The sequence below is a fragment of the Meleagris gallopavo genome, chromosome 25 (genome assembly GCF_905368555.1).
Source record: "Meleagris gallopavo chromosome 25, MGAL_WU_HG_1.1, whole genome shotgun sequence".
Taxonomy (NCBI): domain Eukaryota; kingdom Metazoa; phylum Chordata; class Aves; order Galliformes; family Phasianidae; genus Meleagris; species Meleagris gallopavo.
The window spans coordinates 4781678-4808539 of record NC_139428.1 but is presented as its reverse complement, the minus strand read 5'-3'; the positions used below and the strand labels follow the sequence as shown (position 1 = coordinate 4808539).

Genomic DNA, 26862 nt, shown 5'->3' with positions numbered 1-26862 from the left:
TTCATGTAGCACCTTTCCACTCATTTGGATTAAGTCCCCACGGAACAAACGCAACAGAATAGGAGCAACCGTGTCGTGCACCCTCTCTCCCCCACCCTCCCCAGTAGCACCTGGGGACAGGATTGTCCCACTGCTGCTTGATCAGTGGCCTCCTTACCTTGGTACTCCAGCTTGAAGCCTGGCTTGTTCTGCGAATGGTCGCTGTGGAAGTACACAGTGGTTTCATGAGATGTGGACAGGAGGGAGCCTGGGATTTCGGTGCCGCTGAAGCGCCCGATGACGTTGCTGGTGTCGTACGGCCCGTTGCGCACCTCAACGAAGTCATGGTTTGGCTCAGTGGAGAAGTTTAGGAATTGAATGTGAGCGCCTAGGGAGGAAGAATAAACAGTTTGCCTTCAAAGTTATGCACAAGCCTCAGCACATCAGCACTGCCCAACATAGCCTGGACAATTAGAAAAAAAAACATTTACTGCACTGGAGGAAAAGGGTGACTGTGCTGCGAGTTTCAGCCCAGATCAGGCCACAAATGCTGTGGTTTCAGGCTGCTTGAGTTCCTGTGCCTGACAGCAAAGGAATTATGAAGGCAAACACACAGCTACGCAGCCCTCTCTCTTGTCAAACTGCACGTAGCCAGCTCACACCAAAACCCACTCACCAAATCCCACTGGCAGCAATATCCTCCACGTGCAGTCCAGGTTGCTGGGATAGTTTCCTGGAAACCCCGGGCTCAGGAGGACTCCTTCCATCTCCTCTGCTGTTCCTCCACACTGGGCTGTAAAATCAACAGTGCTCATGGTCAGGATCACTCACAGGTCTCTCTGGACAGCGGCCATGGCCGATCAGCCATGTTGGAAATAGAGAAATTAAAAACTTGAGAAAAAAGGAAAGCCTGCCACAGAACTAGCACAGATTTGCCAGGCAGTGAATGGCTGCATTACTAATGCATGTGCCTTTCTGCTGTCCTCAAGATAAAAGCCTCGACCTGGAGATACACTTTTGGTGATCACAGTGGGAGAGATAGATTTAAGCTGCAAGGAGAGGCATGGATGGTCTGCTCTCTCTATGGACACCATAACAGTGCACATCATGCACACTGCACTTGTTTGAATTTTTAACCACCACAGAAATTACTGTGAAGAAAAAGGATGATCTTATTTTGACTCCATTTACCTCTGCTTTATCTGGTTAACTGATCTACCCTGACTGCTATACTTGTCACTCTCGAGGCAATTACTGATAAACATAGAGCAGCATGTTTGTACGCTGACTGAAGCAAATTCCCTACCAAGAAGTGATCTGGAGATGACACAGCACACAAAATATGTTTACAAAAAGCATCACATGAAGCACAGATATCATCTTCTCAGGCTTATCTGGATGACCTCTACCTTGTTACAGTAATGCCACCTAACACAATACACCCAGCTGTGTTCCTAACACATTCTGACAGCAAAAGTACAGCTTCCCTCTGTCCAATATCTCTGTGTGTGCACTTGCTACTAATGAGGCTTTCGCCAGAAGTTTCTTCTTCCTTTTAATGGCTCTTTAGTAGTACTACTGCTACATTATTTAGGAGTCAAGCATCTGGATGAAGAAGACAAAAAGAAAATCAGTCCACTGCCAGGGAGGCAACGATTCTCTGAGCAGGGGAATGACAAAGCCTGGGTTTCTGCATAGCTGGTTGGCAGCAGCGTGGTCTGGCAGTATTTAGACACATTGGTGCATGACTCACAAAGAACAAGGAGCCCCGGTGCTGCTAGCAGCCCCTCCAAGGACTGTGTCACTCGTAATGATCTGCACTCGGCTGTGGAGATGTGTTTATGTGTCTCTGAAGCTGGATGACCTTTTTCAGTCAAGTGTGATGCAAGCTAAGAGATAGGAACAGACAGGTGGACAGGTGTTTGTATCATTTAACCACGACTGCCCTAAAGCAGAGATCTTGAACTAAATTGTACTGGTGTTTACACCGTGACAGTGCCTACCAGGAACAGCCCTGCCAGGCAGAATCCAGCTGAACAGCATGACTGATGCTGATCAAAAGACAGAAGAAAACACAGAATTTGTGGTTGCTCAGTTTGCCATCAATCCCTGGTGCAATACTGGGATCCTCCTCCATGCTGGAACCCCCTACCCTGATGCTGAGCTGAAGGGCTTCTGGTTTCTCCTACAACAGCTCCCAGGGGTGTGAGCCCTTTAGCTCAGACATTCTGCTGTAACTGTCTCTGCACTTACTGCTGGCCTGAAGATCATCAGATGAAAGAGCTGTTAGCTCTTATAATTACTTTAAAGCAAAATGATGTAAGCTAAAACAGCAGGAGCCTGAAATAACTGTTAACTAAAGCTATTAAATGCATAAATGTCTCTCTCAGAGCTGTAAAATGTGCAATATGAATATTAAATATCTAGATTTGCTAAAAGCAAAATACTGCTTGAAGATAATCCAAAAACTTCCAGCAAGTCCCTTTCACTTCTGCATCTCTTCCCTCAGTGTTTACTTCTGCCTCAGTGGAAATTAATTGCCTGCTCCTCCCTTCCTAGGGCCTGAAATGCTCAGCAGCCTCAGCCCATGGGTGTTACAGGCAAACAGCAGACCTGGCCCTTACTGGTCACAGAGGAGCTGTAGACACTGAAGTGAGGACAGCAAGGGACCAGGTGGGCAGTTTGGAGATTCTGGGAGAAGAGCAGTAGAAGCAGCAGTTTCCAAAACAAACAAACCAACAAAAAACAAACCACAGCCTGCAAATCTTTCCTTAACGTATAAAAAGGAGCCAACAAAAACAAACAACTCTCAACCCATAAAGACAATCTGCTTCCAGTATAAAGTAGTTTCAGCTTTTCCCTTTTGAATGAGGTTTTATTGACAAAACCATTTTTGTATTTTTACACTTTATACCATAACCACATTTTAAACATTTAAAATTAGGTATTCTGGTTGCCCTGGAGGGATGACTGCTGAAATTTTCCCTTGCAGCTAATAAAGATTTTTTCATCCTTTATCTCACTTCCAGAACGAGCTGCATTTCTCTGACTCACACCTTCACAGAACTCCTGTCCTCCCTGCCACTCCAGCAGCCCTCAGCCACAGGGATGCACTTGAAAGAAAACCTACTGTGTTGTGCTCCTGGCCACTGTGCTGCCCCACCATGAAGAGGGTAAAACCATCAGCTGCAGCACGCTGTGGTTTATACAGCCACTTTCAAAGCACCTTTAGATGGGAGAACAGGCTGAGAACCTGAGTGCGTCAGGAAATACAGAAGGTTAAAGCTCGAAGACATCCCGCTCTAACAATGCAGCTGGCTCAGTCTGGGCAAGAAACTTCTCCCCATTTCATCAGCACCTGATTACATAGATTTTTAGAAGGGCACGATAAATATCTGTTAGGGAGGAAGAGCAGGAGGAATCCTACCAATGCAAAGCGGAGGGGGGTAGTTCCAGCGCCGCACAGTGCCTGGCATGCAGGAAATGTGAGAGTGCCCCTGAGGGAGAGAAAAACGAGACAAAATTTGGAGGTCTCCCTCCCAAACGTTTGTTGTTGTCTCTTTTGTGGCAAATAAAAACCAAACAAAAACCATTCCTCTACCTGCAGTGCATAGCCTGGCTCACACTGGAAGGAGACGACGTCGTTCACCAGGTAGCGCTCCCCAACCTTCAGGCCATTCCCAGGAACTGGGGGCTCTGGGCAGCTGGACAGGCCGACAGCTGAAAGGCAAGAGAGAGGTGAGTGCTGTGGGAGTAGGGAAGGGCAGATGGGAGGAAAGCACACACCTTCACTTCACGCCAGGCCTGATTACCAACAGCTTCTGACCAGCACTGACACTGCGTGAAAAAGTCTGGTGGTATTTGGATTCTCCTCAAAGACAGCCCAGAGGGATCCTGGGCATAGAGGTATACACATCCATTGCCTCCACTTTATCTGGAACACACTGTTCTTAATGAAGGCATCACTAATCATTTTGTGATTCATGGCCAAAACCACTTCTGACTGAACATTAATGGCTCGACCGATGAGCTGCATCTGCATCAGTACATCCATTCCCAGGGCAGGCTGAGTCATTCTCAATGGTTCAGGAATCAAAAGTCCCATCACCAACCCTCCTCATCAGACGTCTGTATTCATGGTATGTTGTCTATTCCTTTACTGACCAGGCAGCATTTGATGAAAGACTGGGGAGGATGTGTGAGGGAATTACCCATGTTGCCCCTTGCTGGCAATATAAAGGACATATTGTGTTTGCAGAATGCAATTTTACCCTTCCCTGGGTAAAAGCTGCTTAGTTTCATTCTCCTACCCGACTCTCCCTGCTTTCATTGACAGAATGAATTTTCCAGGTGATACAAAGAGCAGTAAGCGAGGCCAGACTTTGACAGCACCCACAGAACAGCCCACAAAAATGTCATTCAATCCCATTTCCACCTGAGCTATGATACTGATCAGGGAGATCCTGCTGCTGCCACAAGATCACCTCTCACACCTCTGCAAGGCTAGCGCTTTGCTCCAGCTCCTGGTTGCAGGCTGAGCCCAAAGCAGGTGAAGAAAAGAAAGAGAGGTGATGGTGATTCTCCTTCAAAAATCTGAGTCATGCTTTCCAGCAAGAAAGCTCTCGGTCCCTGCCCACCCCTGGCTGAGCTGCCTGACCTTCAGAGAGACGGAGAAAACAGCCCTAAGCAACTTCCCATTCCGATCAGTAGACACTGAGTTTCATTCAGTCCTATCTACCATGAAATTCCAGTCGTACACGCAAAGCAAAAACTGCATTACTTTCCATCTGCCCTGAAAATCAACACATATTAATTTTCTCAGCCAAGAAACCAAACAAACCTGGCAATCCCAAGCCTCACAAAAACCTGAGTGCGATTATTGCAGTGCGACAACACAATCCGCACAGAATTTATTGGTTGAAACAGAAGTGGGGAAGAAGCAGAGTCGTAGCAGGAGGATTTCTGTAACAACACACATTTCCCAAGCTTCCAGAGAGCTCTCTAGTGAACACCTCTCTCAAATCTTCTCTGCTGCTGTAATTTTGCTCAAGCCATTAATATGCAAGGTTTCCATCTGCAAACACAATAAACCTGGAAAGCTTACTACTAGTTGGCCCTTTAAAAGCACAGGCAGTCCCTGTAGTCAAACAGCTATGCCATTTCTGTGGATGTTGTACAAAATGAAATGCACTTTCGAATCTATTTGCTACTTTGGAAAAAATAAGCAGAACACTGGTTGGCTTCAGAGATGAACACAAAATCTGCGATCGAAAGCAATTGTCAGACTTGGAGTCCAGCAAGAAACAATTATGTTTGCATTGCCCCAAGGAAGTCTGCATGAACACAACAGCTGTCCCAGCACATCTCTCATAGGCTCAGCATCACTGCTACCAATGCAGGAACAGGGCCAGCCCATCACCATGCACTAACCAGTCCTCTGAGAGTTGCATGCACACAAGGCTGCTCCTGGTCCTGTCACACCTCTATCTTTAGTGCCCTGCAAAAACACAAACCTGCTTGCTGTCCAACGGCTGCTGGCTGAACATTCAATTTAGATGCACTGAACAGAGCTGAGAGCTGCCATTCTACACCTGTTTGCTCTACTCAACACCCATTAGACAGTGCCTTAAATACTTAAATACTGGGGGAGTTTTGCTCCCCCGCCACATAAGAAAAGCCTCAGAGAAGCGGAATAAGTTCAGCAGGAAGAGCTCCAGGATGGCCAGGGGCTGCAGTGCTGATCCTGCCATGAAAGGCTGCCCAGAGTGTTTGTGCAGTCTCCATCCTTGGAGTTTTTCCAAAGCAGACTGCATAAAGATGCAAGTAATCTAGTTTTATCTCATAGCTGACCTTGCTTTCAGCAGGAGGTTAGATGAGATTACCTCCTGAGGTCCCTTCCAGTCTGAACAGTCCTATGAAGATCTGCCTACCCCTGGTATGCTGCCCCCTGCAATGACAAACATTGAATGCCCAGGAAGGATGGCAAAGAGCAGGCAGTCCCTCCTAGTATCTGGCAAGCACCATTTAGGCACTTCCCAAGCTAAGATTACAGCACTGTATTGAACAGACAAATTCCCCATGAATTTTTAATACTTTGGCTTCCACAGCTCCTGCTGTACTACAACAGAGGAACCAAACAGTGCTGCCAAGCCACTCTGTGACCCCACACATCCTCTTCTCCATTTACACTCACTACCTCTGCAGTTTGAAATAAAAGAACCACGCACACGTGGGCTTTAAAGCTCACTGCCCCCTCCCCACACTACGCAGCTTCCACTTCTACAAGGCAACAGCTCTGTAGCCATTTCCCCACTACCCAGAGGTACTATGAGATCAAGGCTGCATTGCTCTTACTTTTGTATTCCAGGTGAAAGCCAGCAGCAGAGACGCTGATATCCGAATAGAAATGCAGATAGAGCTGGTTTGAAGTGCTGTTCAGCAACGCAGGCACTGTAGTTCCTGGGAAAACAAGAGGTGCACAGAGATACTGAAGAGGATTCTTTTTTCCTCCTTCATATCCTCAGAGACTTGCTGCAGAAGAGGCTAAGAACAGAAAGTCCTTTAACTTAACAAGCTCTGTTGGTTTTGATCAGGTTCTAATGAGGCCAATTGAGAAATACCCAAAGCCTCTCTGCAATGGCCTTTTCGAGGTATAATGATGAATTTCATCATGTGAAGTTTTACTACTTACAGACCAGACAGACTAAAAGCACTGAGAAAGGAACTGCTGAAGGGAAACAGTGTGGGTGGAGCCCCGGATTCCTTCTCCTGCTTCGTTCTCTGGAAGCTGCAGCAGCAGATCAAGGCAGTTCTATCCAAAATGCAGCTCTGGGAGCAGAGTCTGCCAGCCGTTATGCATGACTCTCCCTACCAGCCTCAAAGCCCTCTGAACCTGCGCTCATTCAGCAATCAAAAATCAGGGCCATTGGTTGGTAAGTGCTTCTGCTATTTGAAAGCTTCACTGTGCTTCTGGGCTGCTTGTTACTCCCTGCTCTGCCAAAAACCTCAGTTCCCCAGTATTACGCAGGATAAATGTTGTTTTGCAGCTCCATTTTGGTCCAATCAGCCAGGTAGGTGAACCTGCCTGTGCAGTGGTATGAGCTAGCACAACCCAGCACTGCTGCACAACTCCCAGGAAATGGTCATGAGTCAACACAGCTTAGAGAAAATGCCAGAGCACACTGGGGAGGTGGATAAAAAGGAAAGCGAAAAGGCTCATCTGCAGTACAGTGCTTTCCAGCAAGGGTTAAAATAATAAAGATGGGCGTAGGGCAAGTTTTTGTAACAGAGATAAAACTCAGAGCTACACTTATACACACACTAGCATTCACTTCATTGCTGCTGGAAGAGCTTGAAGGTGCTGGTGATTTCCAGCACATGTATGTACTTCATGTATGTGCTGAAGTCCAGCTGATGCTAATTGAAATGAAGCTTGCACGATGCATTTCACCAAACATAATGTTGAACACTTACCAGAGAAACTTCCCAGCATGGTGGCTGTGTTATCTCCTCCATCAAACACTTCTAGGGAATCCCAGTTCTGCTCAGTGACAAAACTGATCACCTGTATCTGAAGTAATAATGGAAAGGGAGGGGAAAAAAAAAGAGATGCCTGAAGAATTTTGCAATATTTTCACGTGAAAGCAATCACTAGCCACCCAGAAACTATTACAAGAAGAAGGAAACCTTCATTATATCACAATATCTTTTAATCCAGTGAAGCTCTCTGCAGTTGTCTTGTTTCCCAGCTTTTAACCCCATCACTCCAGTTGCATTTTCAAATTTCCCACCTTTCTCTGCCATGCACCCTAGGGTTTGAAGGCTTATACAAGTCACTTAACTCCTTGAGTCAGAACTTCACTACCAACCTTAAATGAGTAATATCATGGTATCTCATAAATCTGCATTTACCCCGAAAAGCAGCTCTTGTACTTCAGTTATGATAGAGATGTAATTGCGCGGTAGATTTGTTTTCCTTAATTATCATTCAAATTAATTCTGCCTTTATTTCTAAGTACTGGGAGTTCAAAGAAACCAGTACAAAAAATAAGCTGTGCTGTAGGTCAAGTTTGGTGAATTGCCTAAAGGAGTCCAACAGCAAACCTGAGAGAGCCAGGATTACATGGAACAACCATCTTGACTCTGCATGCTCTAGATGAAATTTTCAGACACTCAAACTTAATTTCTAGGCCACCAATCTAAAAACGAGGTCCTTAAATGCTCCATTTCCCCGTGGCAGAGGCATTGCTGCTCAGTACCACTCCTGGGTTTGGGGAGAAAGGTTTGGTAGCTCCAGCAGGTAGATGTGTGCTTACATCCACCCTCACACATCTGCTTACTGGAGAGACTCCATTCTTTGAGGTCTCTTTGGATGGAGATTTCCTACTAAGCCTGATGCTTCTGATCTCAGCAGCCCTGCTGAATTCAATAGAATTACTCCCTTAAGCTCTGAGCTCAATAGGGCACATTTGCTGGACAGAACTTTTGGAAGAGACCTCAACACACTGGAAATCTGGACAGCACGCTCACACATGCACTCTTATACTCTCCTCTTCCCTCTCATTCTGTACTTACACATCTACTTCAAATACCTAGCTTCCTTTTGCTCTGGTAAACACAAAACACATAAAATAAAATCCCATTATTTCTGCCATTTTAACCTTTTTTTTCCTCATTGATTTATTCTGAATAATAAAGCAGACAAAAAAGTTCCAGCAAAGTTTCTTTCCAAAAAAAAAAAAAAAAAAGGAAAAAGGAAAAAAGTAGGAGTTCATCTAGCAGAAATTGCAGTGACCCCTACAGAGCCATCACTGATGGCACTGACCACGTCAATACCTTTCAGCCTGTATAATTACACTCCTGTTGTGACTAACATTATTGAGAGGCCCTGGGCTGAGAATGTGCATTTTGTTTGCTCTTACATTTTTTAAATTATTTATCCACTCCCATGTCCCCAACTTAACGGAATAAACATTTTTAAGGGCCTAATTCAAGTCTGACATGTGGATTCACAAGGGATCTGCATCTATTTACTGCCATGTATATAAATTAATTCACCCAGGAAGGTTTGCTACAGGAATGAATAATTCATGGCAGAAGTGCTTGCTCATACACTGATTACATAAAAATCCTACTAGTGACTCGCCGCTACCAAGAAAGCTTTAATTTCACCTCCTTCTCTGATTTACAGCTGTTTAACCTTTAATTGTTGTACAAAATGAGGGCAAAGTGATGTTTAAATTAGTATCTAATAACCCAGAGCATGTTGCATGCAGCAGTGGGTGACCAGGGTGGTGCATGCAGGGCGAGCTGATCGCAGCAGGCCAGGTTCCTCCCATCAAAGGACTTCCACTGGAAGTACCAGAACTGGTTTGCTGTCAGGGAAAATGTCACCCTGCACCGTGCCCATGTGTAGGGGCAGAGCTGGGCAGGGAGATGCAGTGCTCTTGGCACAGCTGGGATTGGGGTTGGACACTGCAGGGCTACCAAGAACTAGAGCTGGAACCAACCACTCTAGAACTGGAAACTCAGCTGCAGAATGCACTCTTTCTTGGTTATTTGCCTGTACTCTGCGTTAGATCCCTAAACATCTACTTCTCTTGCAAAATGTATGTAGCAGGAGGGAAGAATCCTTTAAAACACTTCTTTGACATCACGCTTTCTACTTCTACATCCAATAGCTGCATCTGCACAGCAAAAGAGGTGAAAAACAAATGCTTTTAGCAGCCTGCTGTAATAGCTGCTTTCCTCTAAGCTCAGCAGATGCACACAAAAACAGCTCCATGGGCTGAGAAACTGGCAGCAAGGGTCTGCATTCAGAACACAGCAGTGCAAAATACAGACATTTATTTACATCACTTTAAAAATTAAGTGAATTATCACCTCCTGATCCCAGGAGTCCTGAGCAACTTGCAAACTGCCTCAACTGCTGAGATGTTTTGCTGAGCTAAATGGATCCCTCTGCCATTTAGGGGTTTGGAGTACAGCTAAAATTTCAGATGAACAGAAAGAATTTGACAATAAGTGTTGAGGCTTTTGAAAACACTAGGTTAAATGGCTTCAAAAACAGATGAGAGAAAATGGGAATTTGCTGGAACTGGCAAAGGGCACAAGCTGGTGTTCCAGGCTTGGCCACCACGCTCCCCAGCCCAAGCTTCAGCTCTGAGTTACACAGGTGACATCCCTGAAGAAAAGCAGAACTGTAATCTAACAGCACAGAGCTGATGTTTCAATATAACTGGTGAGAGAAGCACAATATGGCAGAGAAGGAGGAATCCACGTGCAAGTCTTGCGGCCAAACACATGATAGAGAAATAAAAGCACTTCGGGAATAAAACCCTCGCAAAGAGGTGAAAAGAAGACAGAAACCCTCTGTTAATGAGAAGAATGAACCTATTAAAGAATCCATCTTCTCTGCGTCAACTGATGCCAGTGTAATGCGTGGTGAGACACTTTCTGTAGGGTGAAGTGCACATGTGCTGAATGGGAACATAATCTAAACTTTGGTCTCTAATGTTGGGCTTACTTCTCACCATCCTCTAGCAGGCAGGACTCTTTCTGCAGAGAAATGATAAGGACCACACAAAACCTGGAGAGCCCATTTACCTGGAGACAATGAACAGCAAAGCTCTAATTGTATAATCATACTGCTGTAACTCTGCTGGCAGAACAAAGCTGCACTGGCATGCTGAGCAAGCTGCTCTTCCTTGGTATAGCTTACAATGCTTTCAAGGTTGCATAATCAAGGAATATAAAGGTATTTGCCCCAAATACCACAATTATTTTGTTGCAGCAAAACAGCCACATGGTTCCAACTATTTCCCATGGAAGTGCCTCCAGGAGGCAAAAATCCATGGGAATATTACCCACAGTATGGCAGCTGCAGTGTAAATGAATGTCTGATTCCAGAGAATTACACATTCAACCCGTCTTAGCTTCCTAGCACAAAGCTTCTAAGTGCACTAGATGCTGTGTTTTTTCCTTTCTGTATCATGCTGCTAACTCAGTACCTGGATTCCTGCTCCCTCGGGGACTGATATCTTCCACACACAGTTGAGGCTGTTCAGGTACGGCTCTGGGAAGCCAGGGGAGAGGATGGTGCCTTTGCGCTCAGTCAGATTTCCACCACATGGCACTGAAATGAGCAAAGCAATGCTTGAACATGAAAGGGTTTGGCTTTTATACAAGAACATTCTCTTTAAAGTATTTACTGATTGGAAAAAAAACCCAACAAAAAACCACAAGCAGAATTGGATCATGATTTAAGGACATGATTTGTAGGAATAATCTCTTTTCAGTAACTCTCCCAGGTAACTTCTATCATCAGCTGCAAGCAGTCCTGACGTGAGGGCAGCACAGAGTGTTTCAGCATGTGAACTTGTTCAGGACTGCTCTCCTCTGAAGAAGAAGAAAGCATTTTTAGATCTTATTTACACTAGATGCTCCCCTGGATTCCAGAACTGAGAACTGGATCCAGTTGTCCTCTCTCAAATATCTAAGGCTCTTGTTCACAAACAGGCCTGTTTGTATGTGCAAGATAAGAAACAGCTTTCTTGGTTTTCTTTTAACCATCCCAAAAGCCGTCACTTATTTTCCTAACACAAACTGCTGTATCATTTTGCCTTTTGCTCACCCCTGGGCCCAGGACACCTACCCACACAGGTGGGTACAGAGACGTTCCACTGCGCCAGTGCTCCAGGCATGGTGAGGCACTCGATGCTGCGGGATCCCTGCAGTACGTAGCCGGCGCTGCACTCGAAGCGGACCACAGCCCCCACGGCGAAGTCACTGCCCAACCGCCGGCCGTAGCGTGGCTCTGGGACTGAGCTGCACTGCGTGGCACTGGTGCGAGGAACCGCTGGCGTGGCACAGGAACCGTCAGCAGATAGATGAGTGTGCAATTGCAAAGGAAAGGGGAAAAAAAACCACACACACACAAAACACATGAATAGAATGGTTAAAGCAAACGTTTGGGAAATATGAAGTGTCCAGATTGTAAGCACTCATCAGTACAGGAGGGGAGTTAGCTCTGTGAGGACAGGGGTCAGCTGTTGGCTCTGCATTTGCTCAGCACAACCTGTGCCAGAGCACAGCAAAGCCCATGGTCAGGACCAGGAAGGGCAGGCAATGCAGCCCTGCAGGTGCAAGTTGCCTTTCTCTTATTGTCAAGTTAAAGATCCAACAAAAATAATACAGGAACTTGACGACAGTAAAAGCCCAAAGAGTTGCTGAATCCAAGCACAAGCAGTGGGAAGGAAAAGAAATAACACTGCAACCAAACTTCTGCCAAGACAACTGTTACTTGAAGCAAAAGTATTTAGGACTCTACAAAACCATGGACGCTTTCTAACGGGGGATCTGTATGCCTTCAGAAAACATATCACCACATCCAAAAGGTAATTTCTACATACAGAAACCAAGGAATTCAGCAATGACTTTCTGAAAGTTGGCTTGCTAAGTAATGATAGAGCCTCAGCGGAAAACCCTTTGAGGCTTCTAAGCTCTCCTGGCCACTTTACCAGAAATTACAGTAATTTTAAAATTAAATCTTTGTGATGGGAAGGGTAAGAAAAAGAAAAGGGATATGGCATCACCAACTGTTGAAACTGTCTGCATTCCTGTTCAATACTGAAAACAATAGTTAAAGAAAGAAAGAGAGAGTCTGATAGAAAAACTGGAGGAAAGTATGAGTCAAAGAAATGTCTACAGCTGAGGAAGAAACCAATTCGTATTTATCTCTGAGTTGCTTTACAATTTATTAGTGTTTAATGCCTGAGTTGCTGGGATGGGAGAAAACATAAAGATGACAAGCACATTAGCTATATTGTCTGTTTGATTTTAATTTGTTACAGAAAGATGAATGTCAAATAATTCTGTGTTTTTGTTTTACCCACGGTGCATCTGACTCCTTCGGCAGTCACATGTGATGGCTCCCCAACCAACACACAGGCTGCCTGGGAAAGTGGACAGTGAGACACTGAGCTGTGACATGTGTGGGCCTTGGAAGGGGAATGGAGAGGCAGAAACAATCCACTTGTGGTGATGTGCAACTTTAGCTAAAACCAAGATAGCCACAAAACTTGTGTTTTCCAGTCCAGACTGCTTTCAAATGTAGGCTTCCAATTCCTTAACCTCAGGGGAACTTGCTGTACATGTTCCATCACTGGATGGGGGAGTCTTTGAGAGAGGCAGAACTCATTTGTAAAAAAATCAGAGTACATACTATTAGATCCCAGCCAGGCAGGTCAAAACCAGGCATTCCTCTTGCTTTTACTATTGCAGCAATCACTGACGAGTGTGGAGCTGGTAACTAGCACACAGGAAGGAGGAAGTAATCTTTACAGAGTCCATAAAAAAACTTGTTTTGGCAAAATCTGTAATGATTACTGTCAGAACTACGGTTGTTGTAAAACAATTAGGTAGAAATTAAAAAGAATGTATCTCTGGATACTACAAAATCCAAAACATGCCTTACTTCACCCCTGGAGAAGTAGTCCCTGTTGCCCGTGGCCCCTTTTACAGTAACACTTGTGAATGCTTGGCTGAACCACAACTAGACAGAGCATGTGGGTGAGAAAAACACTTCTGTTTCCCACTCTTCTGTACATCACTTTACTACTTTAAAATCTCTAAGTGGGACTCACTCGATGCAATGCAAGCTGTTACTGAAAGGATCAAAGGGCAGAAGTTTGACAGCAGGGGACCTAAGCCTATGACACGCAGAGAGGTAGGATTTTACAGAGCTGCTAGACAAGTGTTCAGCTGCTTATGCTGAGAAATATGATAAAATGCCAGTGGGAAAAACTGCTTGGGTATAAATCTCAAGAACTCACTGTGTATGCAGGCATGATTCAATGAGATACTTCTGATACTAATCCTGGGATGTGCGAGGGCTGAGGCTGAGTGCAAGTGGAAGGTCTGAATACTAAGTACCTCCAGGAACCACAGACACCTGCAAGCCCTTGCTACCAAAATAATCTCCATCTCCTTTGGTATTTCCTGTTCAGACAGAAAGTGCAAAATGACCCATAGATGCCAAAGTCAGTTAATACTGTTTACAACACTCGAAGACATATTTTTGACTGTTATCTCTTAATACCTATCCAAGGACACCTTCAGAAGAAGCTATACTCACCTTGGTAGACAAAATGAAAGCCTTTGGCTGTAGATTGACCCTTGGAACTAAATTTGATGAGAATCTGGTTGGTGGTAGCTAATGGCAATGATTCACCTGGACGAGGAGAAAGAATAAAAACAGAGAAGACAGATTGCAGCATCAGCTTCATCAGTGGCTTACCAAAACTTTTCTGGGGCTTGCACACAATACTGTTTTGCACAGAGCAAAGCATTAAATATCAGACTATCTTTCAGCTTACTTTTTTCCACGAAGGTAGGTCCGTACCTGTATGAGAGCCTGAGAGGGAGCTGAGCAGCCGGGAGTGCTGGTTGGGGCCATCGTGAACCTCAATGATGTCGTTGAGCGCAGTCTGGAAGAAGGCAAACTGCCCAAAGACCACTGCAGAGAGAGGCAGCCCATCAGGCAGGCCAGGCCATGTTGCGGCCTACGCAATCAGGCCCCGACTCGAAGCCTACGCAACCAGGCCCTGACTCGAGGCCTACGCAACCACGCCCCGACTCGAGGCCTACGCAACCAGGCCCCGACTCGAGGCCTACGCAACCAGGCCCCGACTCGAGGCCTACGTAACCACGCCCCGACTCGAGGCCTACGCAACCAGGCGCTGAGCTGTGGCCTACACAGCCAGGCCAAGTTGTGGCCTAAATTGCCAGGCCGTGAGATGAGGCATTTCATGTGCTTTTATTTCAGGAAACTGGCAAGGATAACAAGGGCCTGACTGACAGCCCCAGAAGGTGGGAGTCCTTTATTTATCCACAAAGTCAGCATAACAGAAGCAGCAACCAGCCTCCCCCGTGTTTGTCTGCCAGTACGCTTTAACTGTGATTCATAGGCCAAAAGGGACTGCTTTATGAATCATCCCATTTGTCTGCCTACGTAACACAAGGTATATAATTTCACCAACAAATAATTATTTATTATTTATATTGAGCCTCTGTCGTGAACTGGGCCCCCACTGCATTAGGTATTGTACAAAGCCTGAACAAAACAACAGTCTCTGTTCTGAAGGAATTAATTTCTGGATTGTGCCACTGTGGCCAGGGAGGACCACTGTAAGGAAGGAGGACACTCACAATTTTACAAACAGCCAGTCCTAGACCTGCCTATGGAGACTGCTAATAAGGCCATTCAGTGCTCTGGGTCTCACTGCACACACTGTCAGTGCGCCTGCGGGCATGCAGAGTTAAAAAAACAAATGATAAAATAATGAGAGGATCAGAGCGTTGTTTGTTTGTTTGCTTAACGAGCGCAAAAGACTTCTGTTATTTATCTTTATTTTTTTAGAATAAAATAACAGGTTCTTTTCCTCCCAAATCTGCCCAGAGAAGTCTCACCCCCTACCCTGCCTTTCTCTCCTCCTTTTGCATTTTCAAGTTGTAAGAGCCCAGCTGCAGGTTCACAAGCTGAGAGGTCTCTTGCTGTGAAATTCATCATTCACCAAGCTATAGCATTTGTTTCCTGCACATTCAGGTTTCCAGCACAGCTTTGATGCTAGGAACACTGAAAAAATGACGACAGCACACCCTGATGCCTGCTGTCCACAGAACCAGCAAAGTGAAGGAGATGGGAAATGCATAACATTTGCTATTAATGTTTTTCCCGGCTGCTTTCAATGAAGCCATTGAAAGGTAGCGAGTGGAGAATAGAAACTAATTTAGCTGTCATCCTACAGTTGGCAGAAGTCACACTTGCAGATCAAGACTGTCTAGCCCATTAGGTACTGTGTTTCTTAAGACAGTATCAAGACCAGCTGCAGTAAGGCAGGTTAAGAAGTGTGATTACAGTGTAGTATTTCATCAGTTAGAGCCAAGAACTTAGGTGTAACCCATTTGGGCAGAAGGGCAATTCAAGTGAAGGGAGCTTATAACTGAAGTGAACGGCATCCTTATTTCACATCCTGCTATCTTAGCAAAGGAGATCATAAACAAGTGAAAAGGCCACAGGGACTGACTAGAACAAGATCAATATAATGCACTGAGAAACTGTATCAAATAACAGAATTTAGAGACCTTCATCTGCCAGAGCAGATGTCAGTGCAAGAGCTCTTACAGAGAGCTTCGAATTCCCTTCAAATAAGAAAATATGTTAACCAATACTAATACCCATCAAGCTACTTACCTCAAATGTTCCTACAATGTCCACCATGCTTTTATCCTAACTGACCAAAATTAAATGGGATTGGAGTCTATTAAAAAAATGATGATCCATTTAAATGAGTCTGACTTTGATGTGCGTTTATGTCTCAATTCAGTGGACAGACTGAATGAGCAAATAGATGTAGAATATCAGCTCATTCAAGCATGCTACCAAAACATAGATTTGGTGCTGTCAGAACTTCATTCACCAGCAAGCTTTCCCCTTCCTCTCTTAAAAGGTGCTTTCCTTTAATCTGTAACTGTACCATATTCATTTAAAAGCATATCATGCACACATCATGATGAACATACAAGAAAAATAACATCTACAAGGAAACTTTACTCAAGCAAGTTATAATAAACAATACAAGTGCCTGCCCTCTCTCAGAATGCCTGGGAAAGCCACTGTTCCAGTTTTGACAGCTTTTCTATCAGCTGACCATAGGTACCATATGACACCAGACAGGAGCTAGTTCAGTCCTAATCACTGAACAAGGTTGAACAAGGCTGTCAGAATCTTCAAAAAACACCTCGAATTGCTCAAGCAATACGATTTGATTTACATAGTATTACCTGTAAGCCCTATAGCTTCACGTCAACAAAACTACACATGTATGTGCTTCTTCATGCAGACAGATTATTTAGAACCTCAGTTAGAATGCAATTACAGCGAGCATGTTTCATACTCTCAGAGTCTGCTGTTAATATTAAGCACCATGAATTATTTCTTGCTGATTTTTCAACTCGGCACAATTGGATATAGCACAGGAACTGGGATGGGAATGAGAAGACCATGGATTTCGTTAGATTTGTTTTTTTTCCTCATTTTTGATAATTGTGAAATTCAGAAAGTTTCCATAAGCCTCAGTGACCTCAAAGCACAATTAGCATGCAACCGTGCCATCTTCCAATTTCCCTTACATCTATTTACGTATGCATTTATTCTACTGCTTCATCAGAACAACATCAGGTGTCTGAAAATCTGTTAAGAAAGGAGAATACCGTAGTCCTTCGGCACGACGATGAAGTACAAGCAGACTTGTCCACTGGTGTAATTCTGGGGATAATTTGGAGAGAGGACTACACCATCTGAGCCTGTGTACTGACCACCACAGGGTGCTGTAAGATGAAGACGAGAGGAGATCACCGAGCGTACCCTTCCCACGGCCTGCCCAGAACCACCAGCCTTTTTCCTGCTGTTCTCAAATCCATCTCCACACACATTTTGTAATTCTGTGCAGTGTCAGCTGCCCCGACCTATGATCGATTCTGTGCTTCAGGCATTGCAGCTCTCGCTGCAAGTTCTTATTAAGAAAAATAAGGCTTATCCTAACCTGAGTTCATGCCTGCTTCACATTTAATTATTAAGACCATGCTGAGGCTAAGGGATGCCATGTATGCTATTGTAGCCTAATGGGTGATTTGCACTGCTCTCCATCTGCTCTCAGAGCTCAGGGCTTGGCAGCGTGAGCTCCTGCTCCTTTTGCCTTTCCCAGTGGCAGAAGCCTAGCTCTGATGGGAGCCCAAGATCACATTCTTCCTGCCATCAGACTACAGCTATCTCTTCTGCCATTTCTTACATTAAGAAGGTCTAACTGCAAAGCCATCACTTAAACCGTTTTCTCATTAAGCCAGAAAACAACACATGCACAAACACAACACAGAATATCTAAGTCTTCTCAATTATGACCCTGCTCAGGACAGCACATGCTTAAGGGCTCTGATTAGCAGGGAGTCAGTTGAGCAAATGTTCAAGTAGGGTCCTGAATGCTGAATGAAGTCAACTCCTCCTGACTCTACGGTGTTAGAAATGAAAGAATTATGGAACACGTTTCTGTCTCTTTGCAAGCAGTTCTACACAAAAGTAACACCAACTGCTGCAATGGAATAAACTGCTTTAGCACTGGGCCCTTTCCCCTTACCTGTACAGGTAGGTCGGGGTTTGTTCCACGCAGGTTTCCCATCCTCTCCCATTATGCACGTTAGCGTGGAGACCCCTTCGATATCATACCCTCCATCACAGTAGTAGGTTATTGTAGATCCCAGTTTCAAGTCTGTACCCACTCGTGTACCATTTTTAATTGATCCAGGATCAAAGCATGATTCCCTGGGATTTTCTGTAAGACAAAATTGGCAACATCTTTACTGGTCTGGTACAGCTGCTTTCAAATTGTCAACAATGATATAGTTTTTGACTTTTCTTGTTTCAGATTCTCACTTAAGCATATCACAAACACCAGCACCACTTGCAGGGTTTAGTTTTCAAGCATTCTCTCAAGCTGCTGAATCGGGGGAGTTATTTGGGTCAGATTCTGGTCCAGATCATTCACTGATGCTCAGCTCCAGTACAAATACACTGTAAGAAGGAAAGCTTCAGTTCACACACATTAACTCAAAATGGTACTCAAAATCCAATCAACAAGGCAACTACCTACACTTGCCCTCCCTCTTCCACAGGAGGTTGCAGGAAACTCTGCAAGTCAGGACATATTGAACACAGATTGAACATACACTACATTTCAGATGTGCTACATCTGTTCACGTTGTCTCATTGGCACCTATCATGCCCGTATCTGAGAGCTGTCTGCTCTCGCCATGAAACGCAGTGCCACGTCTAGCTGGTTGACTCTCCAGATGTGCAGCATGGCTGCAATTACTGCAAAATGATTACAAGCAGTTAGACAAAATGAAGGCATTTTTCTCTGTTCACTATGCCCTGCAGAGTTAAAAACCCCATTTACATATGAAAATTCCAGTAAAGAGTAAGAGCCTCCAGGACTTGGATGTTTCTTTCCTTCTTCTGAGGGCATTTTTTTCTTTGCTTCTTTCTTTTCTTTTTTTTTTTCCTGTGCAAAATATAATTAGAGGCTTTGATTAATCCTGCTCTTTTGTCGTTTGGAAACTGCTCATTAAAGATGAGAGTATTTCTGAGAGCAATGGGTTTGCGAACAATTATAATGTGTTTAAGTATTAAATCACGGGCTTTTAGCATTTGGGGAGGGGTTGGAGGGAGAAAGAGGAAACAGCCAAGCCCCCAGGTCTCGTCTTTGTTCATTTTTCTCTCCCCACTAAAAACCAGAATTCACTTTATGTCTGCCTTTACACAACAGCTGTTCCAGAGATCCCATCAGCAGGGCCCAAAAGGAAGCAAGGCGTTACCACCAGGAGCAGCTGCCACTGGTTTTTCCTAAAACAACCAGCTCTCCATTTTGGGAGCCATGGACTGGTAAATCTTCAGTGCTGCTCACGGATATACATTCTTGTGCAGAACAGTCATCACAGCCCACAGAAGCGAGCGAACTCTTTCTTGCATCAGCCAGCCCGTGCCCTGAGGATGAGCAGGGCAGATGCACAGCCCAGAGCCCACTGCAGCACACAAGTCCTTCACAAGAGTAAGTGCTTCATCTGCATTTCCAAAATACTTATTCATTCTGCAAGTCTTTATCTCCCTGAATTGCTAACATTTACTTTTAGACCCTTTCATACAAAAGCTGCACCCCACGGTTTCTTATGACCACTTTATGCCTCTTGTGTGGCTGCGAGCAGCCTTGCTGCCTTTCATCTCACAAGTCAACGTGGTCTCAACCTGGCAGCCATCCTCCCAGCCAGCTGTCAGATGCCCAAGCCATGCTCTTGATCTCAGCTTCTGCTCTTTCTTTGTGAAGCTGCGATGCTCAGCACTCAAGTCACTGCAGGCTGCTCAAAGGAGCACTGGCTGATTGCTGAGATGGCCCAGCTGCTTCTGATGTGTTCTCCTCTTTCCTGACCGCTCCTCTGTTCTCTTGAGGGTCTGTGCCCTCTGGGACACCACTCACCTCCTGACACACCAGCACATCTCTGCTGAACGGCCCCACTTGTTCTAAGCAGTACAAAGGAAGGCAGGAGCTCGAGCTCAAGGAAGCACTGGGTTGCATGTTGACAGCAAAAGACTCATAGAGGGATGTAGAAAAGCCACAGCTAGAGCAGCCTTTGATTTATTGGGCTACAAAGTGAGAACAGTGCTTGCTCATTTAGAATTAATGTTTTATTTTCAATCACCCACTTTAGAAGTTGAGGACTTCACCACGATGTCCCAATTAACATGGAGTCAGGCTGCCAAATGTTTAGAAAAGAATCAAGACACAAATGCCACGAGAATTGGCTCATTAGCCCATGGAAAGCAGAGATTTTCTGCACTTCCCCTCTTCTTTCTCAAGGAAAACTCAAAGCCTGCAGGAGCTCCTAGACAGGGAGGTCAGGCTTTTATCAGCATGTTCAGAACAGCTCCATCAAAGAGCATTGTCTGCCCCGCGCATCACGAGCACCATGCCTGTGAACACATGCAAGCCTTTAATAAGCACTAAGCCTTAAAGCAGCACCCAGAGAAAATGCTTAAAAGAGTTTTTCACAGCAGTCATCATATACTGAAGAAAAGACAAATTACATCAGGATCTCCCAGCCCAGGCGCAGCACAGCCTCCTCCCACTCATCCCAGCAAACCAGACTGCCTGATCCAAAGAAAACCTCTGCACTTCCACATGATGTTCCAGGCTCAAGCAGCATTTCCCTTTTCTTTCAACAGCAAACAGTACGAGATGTTTTTTAAACAGCTTGCCTTGCAACAGACTGCACAGTAGAGTTTCTGGGAGGAATTTCCACCTTAAATAACCCATAAGTAATGCTGAGTGTATGTTTATACGCTCAGGATGGGCAAAATACTTCTGGCAAAATAATGATGGACTTAAAATAAGGTGAGGGTTTTTTTTTTTGTTTTTTCTTTCCCCGTTCCTCTGGATGGGTGAAAAGTAATCAGTTTTGCTTCATTTGCTTTCAATTTCATGCCTCTTCACTTTTGGCCTGAAACAGAAACAGGAAGCACTAAAAAAGCGTGAGAAACCCTCCTGCTTTGAAGCCCCTCACCTGGGAACTCCTACACTTGAGGAGCCAGACCCGAATGCACAGCGCAGGCCCTGCTCAGCAGCACAGCATCAGTGCACGCTGCTGGGATGGAGGTAGGAACTGATGGGGTCTGACCCACTTCTGTGCCCACGGCCACGGACCCACCACGCTCATAGCACACACAGCAGGGAGATGATCTGGGAAAAGCCCTCCAAATGCCTGCCTGCCGTTCACAGCACCAACAAAGCGTGGTCTCCATTGAAAAATATCAGTGTACGAATGAGGAATTCTGTGGTTTGCAAGATAATGTGATGCAAAGTGATTTGTTAGAATTCAGCTGATTTCCCAGTGAGAAAAGATGAAAAGATAGTCCCTGCCGTAGATATTCAGACCCAGATGAATTCAGGATATCTGGTGGCACTTTCTGGCAGCAACAGCTGAATGGGAGCCCCTCACACACAGGGCTCCTTTAAATGGACTGCAGCCAGGTTTGGGGACTTACCATCAATCTCCCAGGTATAACTGAGGCACAGAAATGTAATCTCGGTTCAAAAGCTAATACATATGGAGATACTGAGATAAAGACTTGAAAAATATTCTCAAGCAACCACTGGAACAAAAGATAAATTTTAGGAAATTGAAAGCAATGTCTTTCCTGTATTTAAGCTTTTGTTTTGTCACTGTCCTTCTTATAGTGTAATGAAGAACTTATCATCCTTTTGCTTTGCTAGACTAACGCTTGTCAGGCTCCAGTGAATCTGCTACGAACAAAGCAAGCTGCTTTCAGTAATGGCAGCACTAACCAAGCTGGTGTTGCAAAGGAGCACTTTGTTAAGGACTGTGATAACATCCCCAGACCTTAACCAGATGCCTGAGGAAAGCACTTTTCCAGCCCGAAGCCAAAACCTCCTCAGCACAGCTTACTCATTCCAAGGGATGCATTCCTTCCCATCTGAAATCCCCCAAACTATTGCACTGAAGTTACACCTTCCTCTCTGAACCCAGCAAAGGCTTTATGCAGACCGTAAACCAAACCTCACTACACCGAAGCGTTTGTGCACTTCTGCTTTTTGCTAGTAACCCTGGTTTGATTTCTCATTTTGCTTCACAGCTGACAGTGCATCATGGGGACAAAGCAGAGATGTGTGCTCATCTATCAGAAATCCCTCTGGAGCTGCACATCAGTGTGGTTACATGGGGACCCAGCCGAGCCGTGGGTCTGCCCTCCATCACCTCCGTGGCACTGCTGCGTTCCCACTTCACTCTCACTGCCACGTTCTGCACAAAAATCAGCATAACAAAAGCCAAACTCATTCTTTTCTCTGTTTTCTCCACTCCTCCTGGCCCCAGAGGACAACTTTCTCTAGAAGAGCCACTGCCCCTGAAACAATTTCAGCTGAAGAGCGAGGCTGTTTGAAATTCACCCCACACGCCATAGCTGCAGGCTAGCGGCACAGACCCAGTCCCAGGGAAGATGCAGGATTTCAAGGAGGGGCTGACAGATGGCTGCTTTGTTTTTCCACCCAAATATCACCAAAAGAGGACTATAAAGCCCCTGGTAATTAACAGCATTTCGCATACAGCTGACACGGGTCAGACAGGGCATGCAGGGAGGTAGGGGCAAAAGCCCACGGTGCGCTGCAGCACTGACCGAACGTGGGGCAGTGTCTTTGAACTGTACTTGGGACTCCACGCTGGCAAGGAGCTGAGCTCAGTGTTTGATTTTCTTTCACACATACTCCCCCCTGCTCTTCTTTTCTTCTTCCTTCAATTCCCATAAGCTCTATTTTCTGCTGCTTATCGGACTCGGATCCTGGGCTCCTTTTAAAGTGTGGGGAAATTAATGAGCAAACCTAAAGCCTCATTCTTTTCTCCCAGCAGTTTGGCTTTTTGGGAAGCATGCAGGCACGATTAACACTGTAGGAGTGTTTAGAAGAAAAAAGGCATCACACAACAACCCTAATTTAATGAGATTTCATTCGTTAACCACTTTATAACTGCCCAAAAAGGAAAAGAAGAGAAACCCAAGACTTAATTTTCAGTAAAATTCATTCTAATGATAGCAGAAAACTTTTAATCCCTCTGATCTTAACCAGCGCTGGTTGTCTTTGTCCTATTATCCCACACCTTCACTGCAGGGAAATCCATCTCTGTATGAATAATAGGAATCGGTCATTTTGCTATCACTTAACCTTTGGTCAGGTGAACTCAATAGCAGGAACGACCGATGGAGGTGGCACTGGGAAAGGGAAGTGCCTGAGCACACTGAAAGCACAGCAGCAGCCCTTCAGCTCTCCAGCACAAACCATTACTGCTCCCACAGCACACAGTTGGGCCAACAAGGCTCAGCAGCCTGTTTCACAGCGTTCACCATGAACACAAAGCCATGTGGCACACACCCAGTACATCTGAAGCCATTAATGTTTTTTTTCCCATACAGCAAGCTCGTACATATAGACCATAGAAGCCTGAAGAATCATTTCTTCGTAGCTCTGTTTTTTGCAGCTCTTATTTTTCTCTGTCTTGCATAATCCTGGCTCATCAGATCCAGTTTTTCAGAGCATATTTTTAACTACAGTGTGTAACAACTCTATTTTTCTGCCTACAAACAAGCAACAGGCTCTGCCAAAGCCTCCCTTTTGCTCTCTATCTCCCAGAGCAGCAGTGCCAGGTCTGTCAATCTCAGCTTGCTCCATCAACAGAGAGCTAACAGGATCCAGGGAGAACTCCAACCACTGCCCGTGTCTCACACAGTGAGAGCTGAAGCCATCAGAAAGCAGTGGCTTACTTCTTCCTCAAGCAAGCAAGAAGAAAAGTGAATGCTTAGTAATACATGGACCTGTGAACTGAATATTCTGTTCTTTTTGCTGATTATTACTGTTTTTTTTAAGTAAACGATTCAGAATTTTAAAATGTACAGATTTCAGGAGAGCTCCATTGATTCAAAGAGAGCTGAGCATCCACCTCTGTGCTCCTCACCTCTACCTCCAGTCACCCAGTTTTGCTCTTGAATGACATATCAATGATTCAGATGGAGATACAGGGTACGAAGGTCTGTGTCTCCTTTCTTGGACAAAGCTGCTTTTGCTGCTAAGAATAAATCATAAATCCATGGTATTGTGTGGCGTTCCTAACAACCCTTCAATAGTTTGATCATTTCTGGTGCTCAAAGCTGAAATTAAATGGTATGTTCTGCTAAGGAGAGGACAGAGCTATTGAAGTTCACTGTGTAGAATCCCGAGTCCTCTGATGAGTTAGCTGGGCCAGGCACCCCTGGACATCTCTTACCCGTGTATTCGATGACAAATCCAGCATTGCTGACAGATGCATCGCTCCGGAAGGCCAGGAAGAGGCTGTTACTGCTGCTCTCTATCCTCTCAGGTAGCTGGGAGCCATAAAAGCTTCCAATCAGGGGGCTGAGCGAATCGGGTCCATCGTAAATGTGAAGGAAATCATAGCCAGGCTCCAAACTGAAGCTGCAAAGAAAAATAAAACCAAAAGGAAGGGCGGATGAAACATCAGCGTGCTGCAGCAGCCCCTTGGAGAACAACAGGCTGGGGTCTGGGTGGGCTGCACTGCCACAGTACTGAGAGGCAGCTCCTGACCCCAGCCAGCTCCCCAGCTAAGGACGGGACACCTCTCCCTCCGTTCTGTACATATGTAGGCATCAAGGAGTGGTGATACAGCTAAATTTATGCCCAGTGATCTGCAAGGGTTTCCTATGTAGTTACATGGTTACGTTTGAGGCCGTTCTACCAGCTCTGGGTTGCTTCCTCCAGGGAGATTTGGGCCCACAGGCAGCCCAGGGCCAGCCAGTGCCCCTCCAACAGCATCTCCTCCCCAGCCCACAGCAGGGACCAGCTCTGGGTACGCACATGTTAAATACCAAGGCAATGACATAATCAGGAGAGACGGTCAGCTTCCAGTCGCACTCCTTCCCCGGCGGGTAGGGCTCTGGGTACTGCGGGGACAGGATCACTCCTGCCGGTCCTGTCAGGATCCCTCCGCAGGGAGCTGAAGGCAATCAGGCACAGGGATGAGGCTTTGTCTCAGAGAAACGTTAAAAATAGCAGATGAGATGCAGGGAGGGGAAAAAAAAAAGAGAGAGGTGGACGGATACGGGGACAGAGAGGCAGTCTGCAAGGCTGTCAGATGTTACTAGCCGTATTACGAGGCCCTAATGGAAATGAGGGCTCTGTTATTCCAGGCACTACGCAGACAAAGAGCTCTGGGTGCTGCTACAATCTGTATGAGCTGTATCAGGAACCAAAAGGGGACAGAGCTACCTGGTGTCCTCTGTTGTATAGGCAACTCCAGGTAACGTCTGGCCTGTCGCTAAATAAGTGAAAATGCTGTCTGGGACTAATGATGTGATCGCGTTTATTACGCTCACCAACACATTAAGTGCCAAGCTGATAGAAAAATCAATTATTACCTTTCTTAAGGCTGAAATTGCCTGCATGTATTTCCACAGTGGCAAATACTCGTGATTGATTTCTTCATCAGCCTTTCTGCAGCTCCTTCGTAAGGGTCGATGCCCTAAAATCCTCCCTGCTGCTGAGATCAATGCCCCACACTGCGGTGATACACACAGGTGCTGAGCAACCAGCAGCCTACAGCACTGCACACACCTGCTGGGAGCTGAGCCGTGTGGGGCAGAAATGGGGGGATGAACTGACATGAAGGGGTGCGTGTGTGTGTGTGTGCATCCTGTGGGCATTCCTACAGCCCTCGTTGCTTACCTCCAGGTAACACAGCACGGGGCTGCACTATAAAGATCACATCAGAGAGCAAAATAAACATCCTTGAACCAAAGCAACTTCCCCAATCGAGCCCAGCAACAGGGGACTGCAGGCACCAGAACTGCCACCCCTCCTGAACAGGGAGCAGTGCACAGAATGGGGAGGGGGGAGGCTGGAGGTCGTGCACAAAAGAACCTGGAGGAACCACAAGCAAATATTCCGTGTCCATTAACCTTCATCTCAGCCTTTAGGGTGCCCTCCTCTACCAGATGAATGGTTATGGGAAAATTTAGAAGAAACTAAAACACGCTCTCATTTTTGAAAAGCCTATGGGAAATGACTGCTTAACACCCTCTAATTTTCTTTGAAAATCCCACCCGTGCTCTCCAAAGGATTTGGTCTGGAAACTCATTCAAGTCACAGCTATTTGGATCCAGACTTCAAATGCCCCAAATCTCAGGGGCTTATTTCAGTGGACGTTTTGGTTCAGCCCACATTGTTTAGCGACCTCAGAAGTTGTGTAAAATAAATGTGAAAATGTATTTGAAATGCTAAGTACAGTCATCAAACTCAAGCCTTCAGTTAAACCCCATTTTCTCAATCAGCTCTAACCAGGCAGCCTGTTACACAGTTACTACACAGCTGGCATTATCTGACCACTGATTATTTCTCCAAATCCTTTGCCAGTGAGGGAAGGGAAGGAGAAGACGCTGCTTTCAGCTTTGTCACAGCCTATCAGAGCTCGCACCTAAAACAGGACTGCTCTGCTCAAAAAGGGCCCAACACAGATCTCCACGTCAAACCGCCTGCCTGAAATGATCCGTGAGAAATCCCACACCCAGATCAAGGCACTGGCTGTGCACCTCTGAGAAGGGCTGCGAGCTCAGCTTCTGCGGTGCAAGAAAACTCAACAGGAGAGGGATGATGAGATGGGCACGACATGCAGTTATAGCTCCAGGAAGACCAGAAGGACCGTCCCCATCAGGCTGAACGG

The 26862-nt window shown here is 45.5% G+C and overlaps 1 protein-coding gene across 4 annotated transcripts in view; it reads right to left on the bottom strand.

Annotated features, from left to right (window-relative positions):
• CSMD2 (CUB and Sushi multiple domains 2) overlaps positions 1-26862 on the bottom strand; it is a 232676-nt gene that overhangs the window by 49484 nt on the left and 156330 nt on the right. For all 4 annotated transcript variants that reach the window (XR_014879599.1, XM_085208652.1, XM_085208653.1 and 1 more), the window contains 14 exons: positions 25002-25140; positions 24415-24602; positions 18171-18365; positions 17251-17367; positions 14381-14494; positions 14114-14209; positions 11633-11836; positions 10989-11113; positions 7453-7549; positions 6334-6438; positions 3581-3699; positions 3407-3476; positions 656-772; positions 158-367 (listed from right to left, as the gene is read on the bottom strand). Coding sequence is in view for 3 of the 4 variants with exons in the window: in XM_085208652.1 (XP_085064778.1) it covers positions 158-367; positions 656-772; positions 3407-3476; positions 3581-3699; positions 6334-6438; positions 7453-7549; positions 10989-11113; positions 11633-11836; positions 14114-14209; positions 14381-14494; positions 17251-17367; positions 18171-18365; positions 24415-24602; positions 25002-25140 (1896 nt within the window). In the remaining variant the exon portion in view is untranslated. The remainder of the gene's footprint in view (positions 1-157; positions 368-655; positions 773-3406; positions 3477-3580; positions 3700-6333; positions 6439-7452; positions 7550-10988; positions 11114-11632; positions 11837-14113; positions 14210-14380; positions 14495-17250; positions 17368-18170; positions 18366-24414; positions 24603-25001; positions 25141-26862) is intronic.